This window comes from Diplodia seriata (genome assembly GCF_021436955.1).
Source record: "Diplodia seriata strain FDS-637 chromosome Unknown scaffold_5, whole genome shotgun sequence".
NCBI classification, from domain to species: Eukaryota; Fungi; Ascomycota; class Dothideomycetes; order Botryosphaeriales; family Botryosphaeriaceae; genus Diplodia; species Diplodia seriata.
Window position 1 is genome coordinate 1,267,910 of NW_027117312.1, and position 16,537 is coordinate 1,284,446.

The 16,537-nt window shown below is 57.9% G+C and overlaps 5 protein-coding genes across 5 annotated transcripts; 3 read left to right on the forward strand and 2 right to left on the reverse strand.

Moving 5' to 3' along the window:
• Positions 1 to 149: 149 nt before the first annotated feature.
• On the reverse strand, positions 150 to 1,592 carry SLS55_005382 (uncharacterized protein; the record flags this gene model as incomplete). Its single annotated transcript, XM_066776832.1, has 3 exons — positions 150 to 692; positions 811 to 1,256; positions 1,358 to 1,592. 3 exons carry the CDS (start codon positions 1,590 to 1,592, stop codon positions 150 to 152), a joined length of 1,224 nt encoding a protein of 407 aa, XP_066632674.1.
• Positions 1,593 to 2,328: 736 nt separating this feature from the next.
• On the forward strand, positions 2,329 to 4,277 carry SLS55_005383 (uncharacterized protein; the record flags this gene model as incomplete). The annotated part of the gene is made up of 4 exons (XM_066776833.1): positions 2,329 to 2,446; positions 2,506 to 3,217; positions 3,274 to 3,820; positions 3,933 to 4,277. 4 exons carry the CDS (start codon positions 2,329 to 2,331, stop codon positions 4,275 to 4,277), a joined length of 1,722 nt encoding a protein of 573 aa, XP_066632675.1.
• Positions 4,278 to 5,211: 934 nt separating this feature from the next.
• On the reverse strand, positions 5,212 to 9,611 carry SLS55_005384 (uncharacterized protein; the record flags this gene model as incomplete). The annotated part of the gene is made up of 2 exons (XM_066776834.1): positions 5,212 to 9,543; positions 9,597 to 9,611. 2 exons carry the CDS (start codon positions 9,609 to 9,611, stop codon positions 5,212 to 5,214), a joined length of 4,347 nt encoding a protein of 1,448 aa, XP_066632676.1.
• A 2,021-nt stretch (positions 9,612 to 11,632) lies between these two features.
• SLS55_005385 (uncharacterized protein) lies at positions 11,633 to 13,673 on the forward strand (the record flags this gene model as incomplete). Its single annotated transcript, XM_066776835.1, has 2 exons — positions 11,633 to 12,275; positions 12,331 to 13,673. 2 exons carry the CDS (start codon positions 11,633 to 11,635, stop codon positions 13,671 to 13,673), a joined length of 1,986 nt encoding a protein of 661 aa, XP_066632677.1.
• An 869-nt stretch (positions 13,674 to 14,542) lies between these two features.
• tmk2 (mitogen activated protein kinase 2) lies at positions 14,543 to 16,072 on the forward strand (the record flags this gene model as incomplete). The annotated part of the gene is made up of 6 exons (XM_066776836.1): positions 14,543 to 14,655; positions 14,715 to 14,836; positions 14,892 to 14,902; positions 14,967 to 15,033; positions 15,084 to 15,398; positions 15,453 to 16,072. 6 exons carry the CDS (start codon positions 14,543 to 14,545, stop codon positions 16,070 to 16,072), a joined length of 1,248 nt encoding a protein of 415 aa, XP_066632678.1.
• Between the last annotated feature and the right edge of the window lie 465 nt (positions 16,073 to 16,537).

Here is a 16,537-nt window from a genome sequence, read left to right on the forward strand (position 1 = left end):
TCACGAAAGCGCTATTATTTTCTTAATTCCTAGATGCTCTCCTTTCAGATATCCTAATGGTATCGTGTGCGAGGAGACCCCTTGAAACCCCCTTCACTCCCCTCTACACCTCATACCTCCCAGTTCCAGCACCCTCAACCCAACCATCCTCACCACACAATAATAGGCTTCACCACATCCCCCTTCCCCATAACCTCGACCGCCTCGGCAAAGTCGGCCACGTCGAAAAACGCCACCAGCCTCTCGACGGGGAAGGCGCCGTCGCGCCACCAGCGGATCATGCGAGGAATGTACTCGCGCGGGCGGCAGTGGCCCTGGACGGCGCCGAGGTACTGCTTGCCGCTGACCATGAAGCTCTGCATGTGGATGGACAGGCGGGCGTCGGGCATGCCGGTGCCGACCTGGACGACGCGGCCCATGTAGCGCGTGGCCGCCAGCTGGGCGGCGACGAGCGGCGGGTGCGCGCTCGTGTCAACGCAGGCGGTGGGGCCGAGGCGGTCCGTCGTGGCGGCGCGGATAGCGGAGATGAGCGGGTCGTCGTCGTCGGCCTCTGGTGATGAGGAAGAAGTGGATGATGGGGGAAGGGTGCTGGTGTTGATCGTGTGGGTTGCGCCGAGGGATTTGGCCAGGTCAAGGCGCGATTGGATGCGGTCGATGCCGATTATTGTTTTGCAGCTGCGGTTTTTTGCGGCCTGTTGTGGGTGGTGGTGGCTTCTTGTTAGCGGGGAGGGAAAAGGTTGGGATGACTATTATGAGGCAAAGATATACGGGCAACGACGATGGGAGAGCTTGGATTCCTGCTTTACGTACCATGACAGCCGCCAACCCCACGCCCCCCATACCCACCACCGCGATCTCATCGTCTTCTCCAGCATCGATGACATTTACGACCGTCCCGCTGCCCGTCTGCAAGCCGCAGCCCAGCGGCGCCAGCAGCTTCAGATCGTCGCGCTCGAGACCCAGCCCCGCGACGTTGACGACGCACTTGTCGCTGACGATGGTGTGTTTGGCGAAGCTGGACTGGCCGAAGAAGCGGCCGCCGATACTCGGATCGTCTCCTCCTTTGGCTTCGTCGGCAGCAGCGGGAAAGAAGACGGGCTCGCCCATGAAGTTGATGTCGAAGAAGGTCTTGCAGTGCGATGGCGGTCCGGTGCGACAGACGTGGCAGTTGCCGCAGTACGAGAAGGAGAGGAGAACGGGGTCGCCCGGCGCGACGCCTGTCACGGCGCTGCCCACGCGGCGCACGTAGCCGGAGCCTGGTTCGTTGTTGCTGTGTTAGCAGTGGAAGACTGGTTGAGGGCAGCACAGGAACAGGTCTCAGTGTAGATATAAGGAAATGGATAAGCAGTTGTCGCACCTTCATGTCCCAGGACGCGCGGGTAGTAGACGGCGGGCACGCCTTGGTCGTCGGGTGTGTTGCCGCAGTGCAGGTCGGTGTGGCAGATGCCCGAGGCGATGATCTCGACGACGAGCTCGTCCGGCTTGAGGGCGCGGAGGGTCACGTCCTCGACGGCCCACTTGCCTTGGGAGAAGGGCCCGCGGGCGACGAGGGCTTTGGTGGTGATGGGCGAGGTGTCGTCGGCGGCTGCCATTGGGGATCGATGACGTCAGTGGGAATTGAATGGTGTCTCAAGGGGGTTCTCGATATTTTGCATCCGGCAGCGGAAGATTGTTGCGGAAATCCATGGTGGGCAGTCTTATCCAGAGGGGTCGGCGTTGAGGGTCAGATATCCTATCAGCAGAGAAAGCGGGGGTGACGCGGGGCACGCCAGGTACGCGCCGCCGGCTCTAGCAAAGAAGGGAAGGAGCTCTAGATGCGCAACAACGATTGTCCGCACAAAAGCCGGCTTTTCTTTCTCGGGAATTTCGTCAAATCATCCGGTCGGAGCCTTCTCTGCTGCACCACCACAGCCTCACAAGTGGCTGCGTACCCCAAACTCTGCCACACGCCGGGACCGTGCACCAAAAATGCTACGATGCTCAGTCTCACTCAAGGAACGCCTCCATTGAACGATTCGGTGACTGAGTAGGGGTTGGTGGAGCCCTGCACATCCGAATGAGGCGCGAGTCAAGATTGAACGATGACGCAGCCTGACATTAATCAGCACTTAAGGAGCATGCGATCGTCACACAGCTCATTAGATGGTCGAGCAACGGACGTTCTTTATCCAATGTCTCACACAGCCGGGTCTAGGGTCGGCTTAAATCCGAGTCTGCGGAGAATGCGGGGTGCAACTGGAGAACAGGGTCCCGAGGTCTGAGCTTCGGATTGCACGATATAAGCTTCCCGCTCTCCTCTTTGGCTTTGTAGCCCTTGTGTCTTTGATCATGGCTTCGCAACCCAGGGGAATGGCTACTGTCGTCGAAAGGACGCCTGAGGGCATCGTCTATCGGTGTCCTGCAACCTACTCTATTCCCGACCTGGATATTCTGACCCTGCTGTTCGGTACAGCCTGTGAATCCCGCCTGTTTACTTCTTCCGTCTCGATTCTAACCCACCAACAGAGTCCCACCACTCGTCTGCGAAGGAAGAAGCACCGCTCCATGTCTCGGCCGCCAATCCGACCCATCTTGTCACCAAATCCCAAGCTCGCATTCTCACCAAGCAAACCGGCTACGCTCTACGGAACCACTTTGACATCGGATCCTCCGGAGCAGGCAAAGATGTCGTGACTTGCATTTCTACTGGCCACCATCTTCTTCCCATGGCTTTCTACGGAGTTGTCTGTGCAGGCGGCGTCTTCTCCGCTGCGAGCCCCTCTGCTACGCCCGCAGACCTCTCCCGGCAGCTGCGACAAGGAGACAGCAATCTTCTCATCTGCAACGAAGACACCAAGCCCATCGCCATCGCTGCCGCCAAAGACGTTGGCCTGCCCCCTGACCGCATCCTCGTGATCCCCAATGGAGGCCAGTATGCCCTCAACCGAGCCTCCGACGGCAAAAACGTCGTCAGCCAAACGAGCCTGGAATGGCAGGTCATCACCGACAGGAAGACACTACAGGAGAGCCTCATCATCCTCATCTACTCGTCCGGAACGACAGGCCTCCCCAAAGGCGTTAAGCTCTCGCACGCCAACGTCGTTGCCGAAGCCTGCACAGCGCTCGACCCCTGGAAAGCGTACAACAAAGTTAACAACCCAACCTTCGAGCACCGCACGCTGGCACACTTGCCGACTGCACACATTGCTGGTATCCAGGGCTATCTGATCAACCCGTTGTAAGTTACTTTCGTCTCCCCAAAACATAACATCAATTAACTTAACCCACAAAAAGCTACATGGGCGGCACTGTCTACTGGATGCCCAAATTTGACTTCCCTTCCTTCCTTGCCTACAACAAAAAATACGCCATCACCACCTTCTTCACCGTCCCGCCCATCTGGCTGGCCATCGCCAAGAATCCGGCCGTCACCGACCAGTTTGACACCCTCCAACATGCCGTTAGTGGCGCCGCACCACTAGGCAAGGAGCTGCAACTAGCCGCGAGCAAGAAGCTGGGCAAAGGGAAAACCACCATTGTGCAGACCTGGGGCCTTAGCGAGACGACCGGCAGCATCACCCTGTTACCCAACGGCCAAAGCGACACATCAGGCAGCGTTGCGTGTTTGATTGCTAACCATACGGCACGGTTGATCGATGATGAGGGGAGGGATGTTGAGCCTGGGAAGCCGGGCGAGGTGCTGGTAAAGGGTCCTGTTGTGACGAAGGGGTATTATGGCAATGAGGAGGCGAACAAAGAGGCGTTTCGGGATGGGTGGTTTTGTACGGGGGATATTGCCATCTTTAGGGACGGCAAGTTTTATATCGTTGATCGGAAGAAGGTAAGTTTGGAGGTACTTTCCTCTTATCTTTCTTCCTCCGTTTCTTACATTCCATCCCCCCATTTCCACAATAATCTCCAACCATCACCACTCACTTACCTCCCCCGTGCAGGAACTCATCAAATACAAAGGCCTCCAAGTCGCCCCCGCCGAGCTCGAAGCCGTGCTCCTCGCCCACCCGCTCATTCTCGATGCCGCCGTCATCGGCGTACAGTCCGAAGACGGCAGCACCGAGGTGCCGCGCGCCTACGTCGTCGTCGCCGCCCCAAACACCACTCAAGACAAACAGCCAAGCATCTCGGCGAAGCAGATCGAAGAGTACGTCGCGCAGAACGTGTCGGACCACAAGCGCCTGCGAGGCGGCGTCGTCTTCATCACGGCCGTCCCGAAGAGCCCGGCTGGGAAGATCTTGCGGAAGGATCTGAGGGAGGCGGTGGAGGCGAAGGCGAAGCTCTGATGCGGCCGAATTGGCTGCGTATCAAGAGACGGGCGCGTGGGTTGGTTGGAGCGTATGGATTATGGTGGACGGGTGCCTCTCTACACACTCGAGTCATTGGTCCGGACCATCTATCTTTTTTCTGACGACAGCGTGCTCTTTTTCGGTATCCTTTTCAATGAGATACTACTCGCCAGCTTATCAGACGACACTACAGGTAAAGACGAGGTGATAGCGATGAGACTTTTTCTTCTTTCGTTCCTCTCTCGAAAGGCTAGCCTGTCATTTATAATGTCTTCATGCTATTGTGATCTGGCGTCCTACCTGCTGCATGGTGTTTGTGTGTGACATCATTCCCGCTGCCTGTGTTGTGTGTATCTACCTAGTTAGTCATCGGCCATTGCACTTAAACATACCAGACGTCGCATAGATCTTCAGAGCATGGTGGGTGGCAAAAGGAATTGCCCACCCCCATCTGCCTTATGGGGGAAAAAAATTTACATGGGATTGGTAGTCGAATATAAGATCCGGACGTGAATGCACGAATTTACGCCCGGACCTTGAGTTCAACTACCTACATAAGTATTTTAACGCGGCATTTATGTAAGGTAGATGCAGGTGGGCAAACTCTTTCGTTACGCGTAGTAGAGCATGCCATGGAAGAATTTGTAGTACCGCGGACGAGAAAGACTTGTGTTGCCAAAATATTTATACTGTGAACGAATACGGCTCCGGCTACAGCTCCAACTGTTACCCCAACTCCTGCTTCAAGGAGAGTGGGTTCGTGTGAAACAAAAACTATCTACTAGATATTACAGTCTCCAATATGTGTCGTGACTCTCCCAAGTACTAACTATCGTATGCTTCAATGTCATAACCTCATGATTTCCCGTAGTTCCTCCAACCATTTTTAAATCAATTAATCCATCAAGAAGACATAAAAAGGAAGAAGAAATTACCACGCAAACAACCCTATCAGCACAGAAAACACCACACCGACGAAAAGCGACAAAACCCCACTACTGCCATCCTTACCCACAACCACCGCCGAGGCAGCCCCTGTGTACTCCGCAGCACCACCACCACCACCAGTCGCCGTCGCCGTCGCCGCTGCCCCAGCATTCGACCCAGCCGACGCGGCCTCGCCTGCACCCGCCGTCGCCGTCGCACCCGCCGACGCAGCAAGCGTCTGCGTCCGCCCATCGACGACAAGCACGGTCGCCGAGGCGCCGAGGGAGATGGTCGTCCCGTCGACGACGACGTACCCGCCGGGCGTCAGCGACTGGCCTCCGACGACATACGTAGGGCCCGCGCTGCCGGAGTTGGGGAGCGCGGTGTACGTTTGGCCGTCGATGGTCAGGATGGGGGAACCAGTTGATGCGGCAGTCCTTGTGGCCGGGAAGAGCGTTTGCGTCGCGCCGTCGACGACGAGCGCGGTGGCCGACGGGCTGAGCGAGATCGTAGTGCCGTCGACGGTGATGGCGCCGCCGGGGGTGAGGGTCGCGCCGTCGATGATGTAGGTGGTGCCGGGGCCGGGGGAGTCGGTGTAGACGGTGCCGGCGATGGTGAGGTCGGGGGCGTTGGTCGTGTAGGCGGGGGCGACGAGGGTCTGCGTGATGCCGTTGACGACGACGGCGGTGGCCGAGGGGAAGGATATCGTCGTCCCGTCGACGGTGATGGTGCCGCCGATGGTGAGGACCTGCCCGTCGATCACGTATGTGCTGCCGGCTCCGAACAGACCGGAAAGCGTTGTTCCGCCGATCACGATGTCGGAAAGGCTGGCGGTGCTTCCCCATGCTTGCGTGGTGCCGTCGATGACCAGCGCGGTTGCTCCTGGGGCCAGTGAAAGGATGGTACCGTCTACCGTGATCGACCCGCCCGGAGTGAGGGTTTTCCCTTCAACCACGTAGGTGCTGCCTGCGCCGACAATACCAGAGAGGGTTGTCCCACCCACAATTACGTCCGGTAGACTGGTAACGATCCCCGCACCCAAAGTTTGTGTGACGCCGTTGACCACCAGCGCTGTTCCCCCTGGGGCTAATGAGAGGATTGTGCCGTCTACCGTGATGGACCCGCCCGGGGTAAGGGTTTTCCCCTCAATGACGTAGGTGTTGCTTGCTCCGACAATACCAGAGAGTGTTGTGCCGCCTACTACTACGTCTGGTAGACTGGTGACCATCGCAGAATCCAAGCTTTGGGTGACGCCATCCACCACCAACGCAGTCCCCCCTGGGGCCAATGAGATGACTTTGCCGTCCACCGTGATCGAGCTGCCTGGAACAAGGGTTTGTCCACCGATAATGTATGTCCCACCTACTTTGTTGATGCCAGCGATAGTTATTCCACCAACCACTACATTTGGTAGACTGGTGGCGATGACGGGATTCAAGGCCTGTGTGACACCATTGACAACGACCGCAGTTGCTCCTGGGGCGAGCGAAATGAGTGTCCCATCCGTCGAAATGGAGCCTCCTGGCACAAGGGTCTGCCCTCCAATGACGTACTCGACACTGCCACCGACACCGACTGTTTGAGGGGTAACGGTGCTTCCACCAATAGTCAGAATGGGCAAAGATGTGCTGAAGGGATTCGAGGTGGCCAATGGCGAAGCAACTCCGTTGAAGTAAACCGTCTTGTCTGTGGAGTCGAGTGACACGGTAGTACCATCCACGAGAATGACCCCGCCAGGTGTGAGAACTTGGTCTCCAACAATGAAGGAGGTTCCATCCGCAGCAGGATACGGCGTGCCCGCGACTGTTATCAGAGGTTGGCCAGCAATGCCAACACCAGCTCCGACTGCTCTCGTGACTCCATCAACGACAAGGTTATTGGCGCCACTGTCCAGCGAAATGGTCGTGCCGCTGACCACGACCAACCCTCCCGGCGTAAGGGTTTCCCCAGCGATCAAGAATGTGGGCGCGGCACCAGCTGCAAATGCCGGATTTGGTGCCGGAGTGATCAGAGCCGAAGGAAACGTCTGCGTTGCACCACCGACGACAACGTAGCTTGCCGATGGTCCGAGGCTGATAACAGTACCGTCCACTGTCGCAACGCCACCGGCAGTCAGGGTCTGGCCGGGCGCGAGGTAATACTGTGTAGCTGCATTGGCCGTATAGGCGACAGAACCGATAGTGACGATCGGAGGCTTTCCTATCTCAGCTGGTCCTTGGCCTTCCGTGATCGAACTTCCAGCGAGACTTGATTCTTGTCCATTGATGGCGACTGCTGTTGCAGAGGATGACAGGGAAAGAACTGTGCCATCCACGGTAATGGCTTGGCCGCCGGGAGATAATGTTTGCCCACCAATAATAAACTTAGAGGAGGAATCCATCGTGGCGGTTTGAGATCCTGCAACAATTACTGGGGGGAAAGTCTGCGAGTTACCACCGAGATTTCCTGATCCAGAGCCACCATTTGAGGAGCCAGACCCAGAACCTGAGCCAGATCCGCCATTTTCAGACCCAGTCCCTCCATTCGATGATCCAGTTCCTCCATTCGATGATCCAGTCCCTCCATTAGATGATCCAGTTCCTCCATTTGATGACCCTGTGCCTCCATTTGCTGAACCCGAGCCTCCGTTGTTTGACCCTGAGTTACTGTTCGAGGAACCTTCATTTGAAGACCCACCAGATCCAGATCCAGAATTGCTGGAGCCCTGACCACTCGAACCCTGACCACTCGAGTCCGAGTCACTGGAACCCGAGCTCCCAGACCCTGAGCTTCCAGATCCCGAGCTCCCAGATTCCGAGCTCCCAGACCCCGAGTTGCCAGATCCCGAGCTCCCAGATCCCGAGCTGCCAGACCCCGAGCTTCCAGATCCAGAATTGCTTGAACCTGAGTTCCCAGTGTCCGAGCTCCCGGAGCCTAAATTGCTCGATCCCGAGCCACTCGACCCTGAGCCACTTGACCCTGAGCCACTTGACCCTGAGTTACTCGACCCTGAGTTGCTTGACCCTGAGTTGCTTGACCCTGAGTTGCTTGACCCTGAGTTGCTCGACCCTGAGTTTTCGGATCCAGAGCTTCCAGATCCAGAGCTTCCAGATCCCGAACTTCCAGATCCGGAATTCCCAGACCCCGAGTTATCCGAACCAGAATTTCCCGAGCTCCCAGATCCAGAGTTACCCGAGCCTGAGTTACCGGAGCCTGAGTTGCCCGAGCCAGCCCCGCCGTCCTGAGAGTTCCCGCCGGACGACGAACCTCCATTCCCATTGGCCTGGGACACGATGGCAGAAATGATCTGGCCGAGACCGGGCACGCCGCCGCCGCCGCCGGCGCTCGTGCTATCGTCGCCGCCATTCTGGGTCAATCGGGTGGCGAGGGCCGTGGTCGCACCTCCATTGTTACCACCATTACCGCCCGGGGCGGCCTGATCAGTCGTTCGGCCGGCTGCTGTGATAGACGCTTTAGTATTAACCAACACGACGGTGGGGAGACCGAGCTCCGACAGAGCCGACTCGATGTGGGCAATGTAGTCATCAAACCCTTTTCTAGTGGAAATTTTGGAAGTACCTTGAGTGGGGGAAGGCGGCAAGTCTTCTGCAGACGACTCGACGTGCGATTTGGGCCTGTAGGTCGAGGAGGCGGCGGCGGTGATGGTTGGCAGTTCGAGTTGTTCGACCGAGGACTCGACGTGGCCGATGAAAGGCGTCCACGGCGTGCCGTAAATGATGTGCAGGACGTAAATTATGGTGACGGGTCCCTGGTAAGTGCCTGCGACACAGCTTGATTGCGGGATCGACTGCAGGAAGTCGGCAGGGATTCCCCCCGAAGCTTCGGCGGCGCTTCCCAGTGCATCTCCGTCGTACTCAAAGGCATAGGGTTCTGCCAAGTCGTAGGTTGTGACGGATGTCTTGCACGATACTTTTCCAAAGGCATCGATGACTGGCTCAGCCTTCTCTACTTCGTAGCTCGAGTATGCGACGAAAGGCGTCCCGGAAGGCGCCACGAAGATTGTGCTCGAAGGGCCAGTGAAGGCAACCTCGGCAGGGGGTAGGTCGATGTAAAGAGAGTCAACGATGTTCTGCTGCGTAAGAGGTGTAGTTGGAACCGCAGAGTACTCAATCCTCGACATGATTGAGGTGGTGGCTGCTGCCGGCATGGGCAGAGTGAAGGAAATGAAGTCGTAAGTGGTCTGATTGGTGGCAGGATCCCATGCTGAAGTCATGTCGTATTGCACAAGACCCTCTTGCACGGATTCGATGAGGTTGAAGGTGGTGGTTGCTATCTCGTATCCCCAGGTGACGCCTGTTCCGACAGAGGTTGAGTAGAAAGTTGCAACCTGGAAATACTGGTCCAAGGAATACCAGTATCCAATTTCAGCATTGCGAACGTTGACAGTACAGCCACAGGTGCCATTGCTGGAGTCGTTGCTGGGCTTCACGTAGGTCGGCCTCGCTGGAGTGCCGGTGCCAATTGGTGTATTGCCGGTGCCGGAAGCGTAGAAAGGCGTGGAAAGGGTGAACACAGTGAGGGTTGGAAATGTTTGATTGAGACTTTGGGTTATCGAACTCGACTGGTTGGCGGGGAGCACACCTGGCGAAGTGGGGAAGCTGGTAGTGGAATTGAGTCCATTGTCTACGGGCGTGTTCGGCGTGTAGACAGGCGTGTAGAGGCTGGCAGTGGAATTGAGTCCAGCGCCTACGGGTGTGCTTGAAGTGTACGCAGGTGTGTGGGTGCTGGCTGTTGAATTGAGACCATTGTCTGCAGCGACGTTGGATGCGGTGGAAACAGGCGTATTGGAAGTGTACACAGGTGTATAAACACTGGTAGTTGAATTGGGTGCACTTTCTGTGGGTCCTTTTGATGTAGTCGAGACAGGGGTGACTGGAGCATTCACAGGCGTATACACTGGCTCGGTGGCCGGGGTGGACACAGAAGTCACGGTCGAATTGGTTGCCGCTTGGGTGCTTAGCGGCTCCACTGGCGACGAGATTGGAAGTGTCTGGACATTGACCACCGGCGAGGCTATCGACGTTTCGGGCAACAAAGAAGGACTGCTGGTAGAGCTGATAACGATGGACGAATTGGAAAAGGTCCAGGCTGAAGGGGTCAGAAAATGACAGGTGAGTGCCGGAGAAGGGAGGGTTACCGTCGGAGAGTTGGCCAGGATCCCTGACTCGGTGCCTGCTTGCCCACGCGGCACAGCAGCACTGCAGCGTGATGACGACGCGGGAAAGCAACATGTCGCACCGGCGATCAACGAGGGACGGAGGAGAGCAGAAACATGTGCAGCAGCGCACAGCGGCAGGTCAGATTGTGTAAGTAGGCAGCACGGGTTCAGCTGAGCAGCTCGGCATGCAGAGATAGATAGCCATGACTTGTGCTGCGGCCAATGCCCTGAAACTGTCAAGGGAAGCCGCAGGCGGGATCTTCATGCTGTGTTGCGCAGCCAGTGAGAGCAGCGCGGGTTGCAGTCAGCGCGGGAGTCCCCTGTCCATCGGCGCGCATCCTCGCAGCCTAGAACGGCGTGCCGGGTCAGCCTATGCTGTTTGCCCCGGCCAGCCCGCCGCCGACACGCTGGACGACGACGGCTCCCAAGAAACGTTGCGCTCGTATCTGCACTCGCAATCCGCCATCTGCGGAAGTGTGGAGGGAGTGGCGTGGCCGACAAGCTCTCGAGTGCAAGCCGTCCGGCCCACCGACGCACCCCAGCGCCACCCCGGCACCCCGGCCGACCAGCGCTATCCCGGCGTCGGTCTCGCAATCTGAACGTGGTCTGGCCGCGCTGTCGCCCTCCGCGGCCTGACCACATTCTGGAAAGGGTCGGGTCGCCGCGCCCAGCACACGCGCATGCCGGGCTATCAGTCGCACGAGTCGGCGAACGCCAGCGGGGAGAAATGTTGCATCCCGGCCCCGAAGGAACGCTAAGCTCTGGGCTGGCGCACGCGCGCCGGCGCGATTGGGCCTCATATAGCACCGCACCGGCCGGCGCTGTCCATGGCGCCGGCCAAGTGACGAGGCCGCGTGAAGGCGCAGCCCTGTTGAGCCGCGTCAAGAACTCGGGGCCCCCGCCGGGAGCTGCATCTCCCTGAAGTCGCAAAAGTCTGTCAGCCTCCGTCGCACGACGTGCATGACACTGCCCGGAACAGCTCCCGCTGCTGCACTACCCATTGGACACAGCCCGCCTGCCGTCTGCCACCTACGGACCAGGACCAAGACCCGGACCAAGCCACACCACGCCTTCGATTTGCCGCGCTCTCCCGCTCACCAGGCCGTCTCCCTCTTCACAGTGCGACCCGCTTTTCGTTCCTGACTTGTGCCACGATGCGCGCGCGTTGCTTCCTCTAGCATCGCGACGAGAGCGCACAGGATACCATGACCGCAAATTGCCGACTTTCCTTTAGCAGCCTTCATCGAAGCCTCGAACCTGCGCCGACATGACCCTTTTCAGCGCCTCGAAGCGGGCGCTGACCTTTTCGCCCCTCGCGCTTCTCGCCTTCCTCCCTCCCGTGTGTGACTCTTTCGAGGTCGAGCCCCGTGCAGCTGCAACAGTCACGGCTCCTCTCGTCTTCACTCCAGACCAAAATTGGGACGGCATTGATGGCCAGTGGTCGTCTTTTACCTTACGAGTCGGCAGTCCTCAGCAGTTTGTGCGCGTTTTCCCGGCCACATCCAGCCAGCAGGTATGGGTCGTCAAACCGGGAGGGTGCGCATACACCGACGACACCAATTGCGCCTCTGAGCGCGGGTGGTTGTTCAATGTCTCGGAATCGTCGACCTGGGAAAGCATAGGGAACTACTCAACTTGGGTAGAACGGCAGCTGGGCTACGATGCCGCTGCCATGTACGGCTACGAGACAGTGGGGCTGATGGGAGAGGGAGAGAACGGGCCCACGCTGGAGAATGCCACGGTTGGTGCCATGATGGATCTGGACTTTTTTCTGGGTGTATTCGGACTACATCCCAAGCCAACGAATTTCAGCTCCTTCAATGACCCGTCGCCAAGCTACATGACATTGCTCAAGGAACAGGATCTTATCCCCTCACTGTCATACGGGTACACTGCGGGAAATCAATATAGTACGGATGCATACCCGCCCTAGTCCGCGTTTACTTTTTACTGATCTTGTTGCAGGGTTGAATAAGGTCCTGGGAAGCCTTACCCTTGGAGGTTACGACGCGTCCAAGTTCACTCCGAACAACATGAGCTTTTCTTTCGCGCCGGACAACGAACGAGACACTGTTGTGGGCCTGCAGGCAATCAGCATGACCTCCGCGACGAAGCCCAATGTCGATCTCTTGCCAACTGCCGTCACCATGTATATCGACTCGACGGTTCCGCAGATCTGGTTGCCTGTTGATGCCTGTGAACGTTTTGAGGATGCCTTTGGATTGACGTATGACAACGAGACGGACCTCTACCTTGTGAACGACACTTTGCACGATACCTTGGTGGCCCAGCATGCCAATGTGACGTTCACACTTGGGCATACAACGAGCGGTGGTGATACGATTGACATTGTCCTTCCGTATGCTGCTTTCGACCTAACCGCCCAACCGCCGTATCGCGGGCTGCAAGAAAGCACTTCGTACTTCCCTATTCGGCGTGGCCACAACGACAGTCAATACGTCTTTGGTCGCACCTTTCTCCAGGAGGCGTATATCATCGTGGACCACGAGCGCTCGAATTTTTCTGTCTCTCAATGCGTCTTCGAAATCGGCAATAACCAAAACATTACGACAATATACGTGCCGGACAACGGTACCATCACGTCTAGCTCGCAAGAGTCAGACGACGACAACGGCCTTGGAACGGGGGCGATCGCAGGTGTTGCAGTGGGTGGCGTCGTTGTTATCCTTGCAGTGCTGTCTCTGATCGGACTGTTCTACTGGAGAAGACGCTACCGGGCGTTGAAGGCTAGGCTCGGATCGGGCGAATCAGGTCCAGCGAGCACCGGCGATGGCTCGAGCGATGCTCAGGCAGCAGTGGCAGCGGGGGGCCAAGGCGAAGAATCCACACTGGTGATACCAAAAGCCGAGCTTGACGCCACCCCCGGCGCCAGGGCCCAACAAGCGGAGAAAGATCAGAAGGACAATCTACCGTCGCTGATGTACCCTTCGGAGGTCGAGGCGAACGAGCTACGGATTTTCGAGATGCCCGGCGACTATCCCAAGGCCTCAGAAGCAGACTCGCGGGAGCTGTCGGAAAAGCAGGCGGCCATGTTCAGGGAACAAAAGTATAACGGGACGGACCCTGAGCCATCGCCGACAACTCCCACGGCGCCTGATCGGCTACGGCCTTCGCCGGTCAGGCCCGAGGAGGTAAAGCGGGTCATTCACACTGCAGACCTTCTTCCGGTGTCGCCTCTAATCGCGGAGGGCGAGCGCGGTAGAACTTTCTCCCCGCTCTCGCCACTGGCTGGATCGTCGAGCGGCGAGCCAAGCCCGTCGAGGCGGCGGTTTTCGTTTGAGGAATAAGCATGCTTTTGCAGCGGTTTGTTTTTCGTCTATTTAGCGGGCGTTTTAAAACACGGTGGGAATTTGGGGCAGGGCGCATTCAGGTTTCAGACTTCAAGGCAAGACCAATACCAAGAGAACAATCGGCACGGGCTGGGGGGAGGCAACGGAGAAGTAGGACAAATAATGGATGATGGGACGGATGTATTGACGCTTTTGTTCTGGTGGGCGAAAGTGGGGGCGGAGCTGCCTCAGCCTCGTCGCGCCCGGCTTCTGCCTGCTGACGGCTGACGGCCGACAGCCACGCTGGCCTTTTTGATACAGGCGAGGGGTCTTGACCGCATGCAGCAGGCGGATCGCTGTGCCCGAGCAGGCGGGCAGGATGGTTTGGCTCAGCTGCTGATGCGGTGCGCGCGAGTTTGGCGAGGCCGCGGCGTTAGGGCTGAAGTGGGCATGGGTGTGCCCGTGTTCTGTAGCCGCCGCGCTGGGCGCACGGTACTCAGACCCCTCTGCCTCAGCCTGCTCTCCGCTCGCCGTCGACAAAGACATTGCCTTTGGAGCCTCGCTGCGCATTCCGAATACCCCTTTGTGCTTCCACCCGCCTGTTGCCTTTTCTCCAAGCCCCGCCCTCCGGCCGCGCCTGTTGACCGGGTTTCCGCGCCCTCGCTCGCTGCCCGCCTATCTCTCGCGACCACCCATCTCCACGCCTCGGAGGCGCAACCGCAAGCGACCGCCCCTCCACCCGCCCGCCGTTGAACACGCACGCGCCAGCGTAAATTGATCAACTCCATTCTCCATCGCGGGCCTTCTGCTTCACACTCTCGCTCCAGCCTCGAGGCGTCCACTGTTGCTGCTGCACACATTACCCCGCCATCCGCCACACCACAACCATGACCGACCTTCAGGGCCGCAAGATCTTCAAGGTCTTCAACCAGGAGTTCATTGTCGACGAGAGATACACCGTGACCAAGGAGCTGGGCCAGGGCGCCTACGGTATTGTCTGGTACGCGCCCCGTCCCGCCGCGGCCCGCCCGCACTGTAAACATTGCTAACCGCTCGCAGCGCGGCGCAAAACAACCAGACCCAGGAGGGCGTCGCCATCAAGAAGGTCACCAATGTCTTCAGTAAGAAGATCCTGGCCAAGCGTGCGCTCCGAGAGATCAAGCTGCTGCAGCACTTCAGAGGTATGTCAGCGCGCGTTGCTCCAGCTGAATAGGACCCCAGGCTGACAACCTCCAGGTCATAGGAACGTACGTTAGAACCAGAGCCCTCGGCCAAGGCTTCTCGAACTATACTGATGGGTTGGCGAGCTAGATTACTTGCCTCTATGACATGGACATTCCTAGGCCTGAGAACTTCAACGAATGCTATCTCTACGAAGGTACGAGGCCTGCCACTGGGCTGCGGCGATCCGAGCTAATGGATAAACAGAGCTGATGGAGTGCGACTTGGCGGCCATCATCCGGTCCGGTCAGCCTCTTACCGATGCCCACTTCCAGTCCTTCATCTACCAGATTCTGTGCGGACTGAAGTACATTCACTCGGCCAATGTCCTCCACCGTGATCTGAAGCCCGGCAATTTGCTGGTCAACGCCGACTGCGAGCTGAAGATTTGTGACTTCGGTCTTGCGCGTGGCTTCTCAATGGACCCGGAGGAGAACGCGGGGTACATGACGGAGTACGTGGCCACCCGCTGGTACCGTGCGCCTGAGATCATGTTGAGCTTCCAGAGCTACACCAAAGCCAGTAAGTTCTAATACACTCCCGATCGTGCCACACGTAGGTTCTAATCGTTTCAAGTCGACGTCTGGTCGGTAGGCTGTATCTTGGCGGAGCTGCTTGGCGGCAAGCCCTTCTTCAAGGGAAGGGACTACGTCGACCAGCTCAACCAAATCCTGCACTATCTCGGTACACCCAACGAGGAGACGCTGTCCAGGATCGGCTCTCCCCGAGCCCAGGACTACGTCCGCAACCTCCCCTACATGCCAAAGGTCCAGTTTGCTCAGCTTTTCCGCAACGCCAACCCGGATGCCCTTGACCTTCTCGACCGTATGTTGGCCTTTGACCCGTCGCAACGTATCTCGGTCGAGGAGGCGCTTGAGCACCGCTACCTCCACATCTGGCACGATGCGTCGGACGAACCGTCGTGCCCCACCACTTTCGATTTCCACTTCGAGGTTGTCGAGGACATTGGTGATATGAAGAAGATGATCCTGGCGGAGGTGCAAAGGTTCAGGCAGATGGTTCGTGTGCAGCCGCAGGCTGGTGCACACGCCCAAAACCAGCAGCCTCAGGTGCCGATTCCGGAGCACTACGACCCCAGGGCCTACGAGAACCCTAGGCCGCACGAGGCGCAGGCTTCGATACACGACATGGGGTTGGAGGAGGAGCTGCAGGCCGGCATGGACAGGAGAGCATAGATGCGGTCGCACGGGAATTAGTTTTGGAAACAGTGGAAGGGACTTGGTCGGATATTCACTTAACCAGTTGTCTTTTTTCTCCCTTCTTCCCTTAGCGAGCTGCTTTGCAATCAGAGCCGGTCCGTGTTGGCGTGTGTTGGTCGCAAGACCGGTTTGTGCGGTCCGAAAAACGAGAGTAAATGACATTCCACGATGCGATCGTTCAGCCAGTTCCCCACATCTGACCTTTTGGGACTCCACCATCACCCCGCCGCACAAAGTGTTCTGACGTCGTTGCAACACGCAAATCAGCGATGGCTATCGAAATCGTCGGTTCGATCATTGGGACACAGCCTGGGCCTCTGGATTTTGGGTTGCGGTGGGGCTTCCTCGGGCGGGTTCATGCCGTGACATCATCATCGACATTACATCATATGGGCGTAGGAGAATGGAAGGAATAAGTACTTCTATTCCAGCTCATAGCCG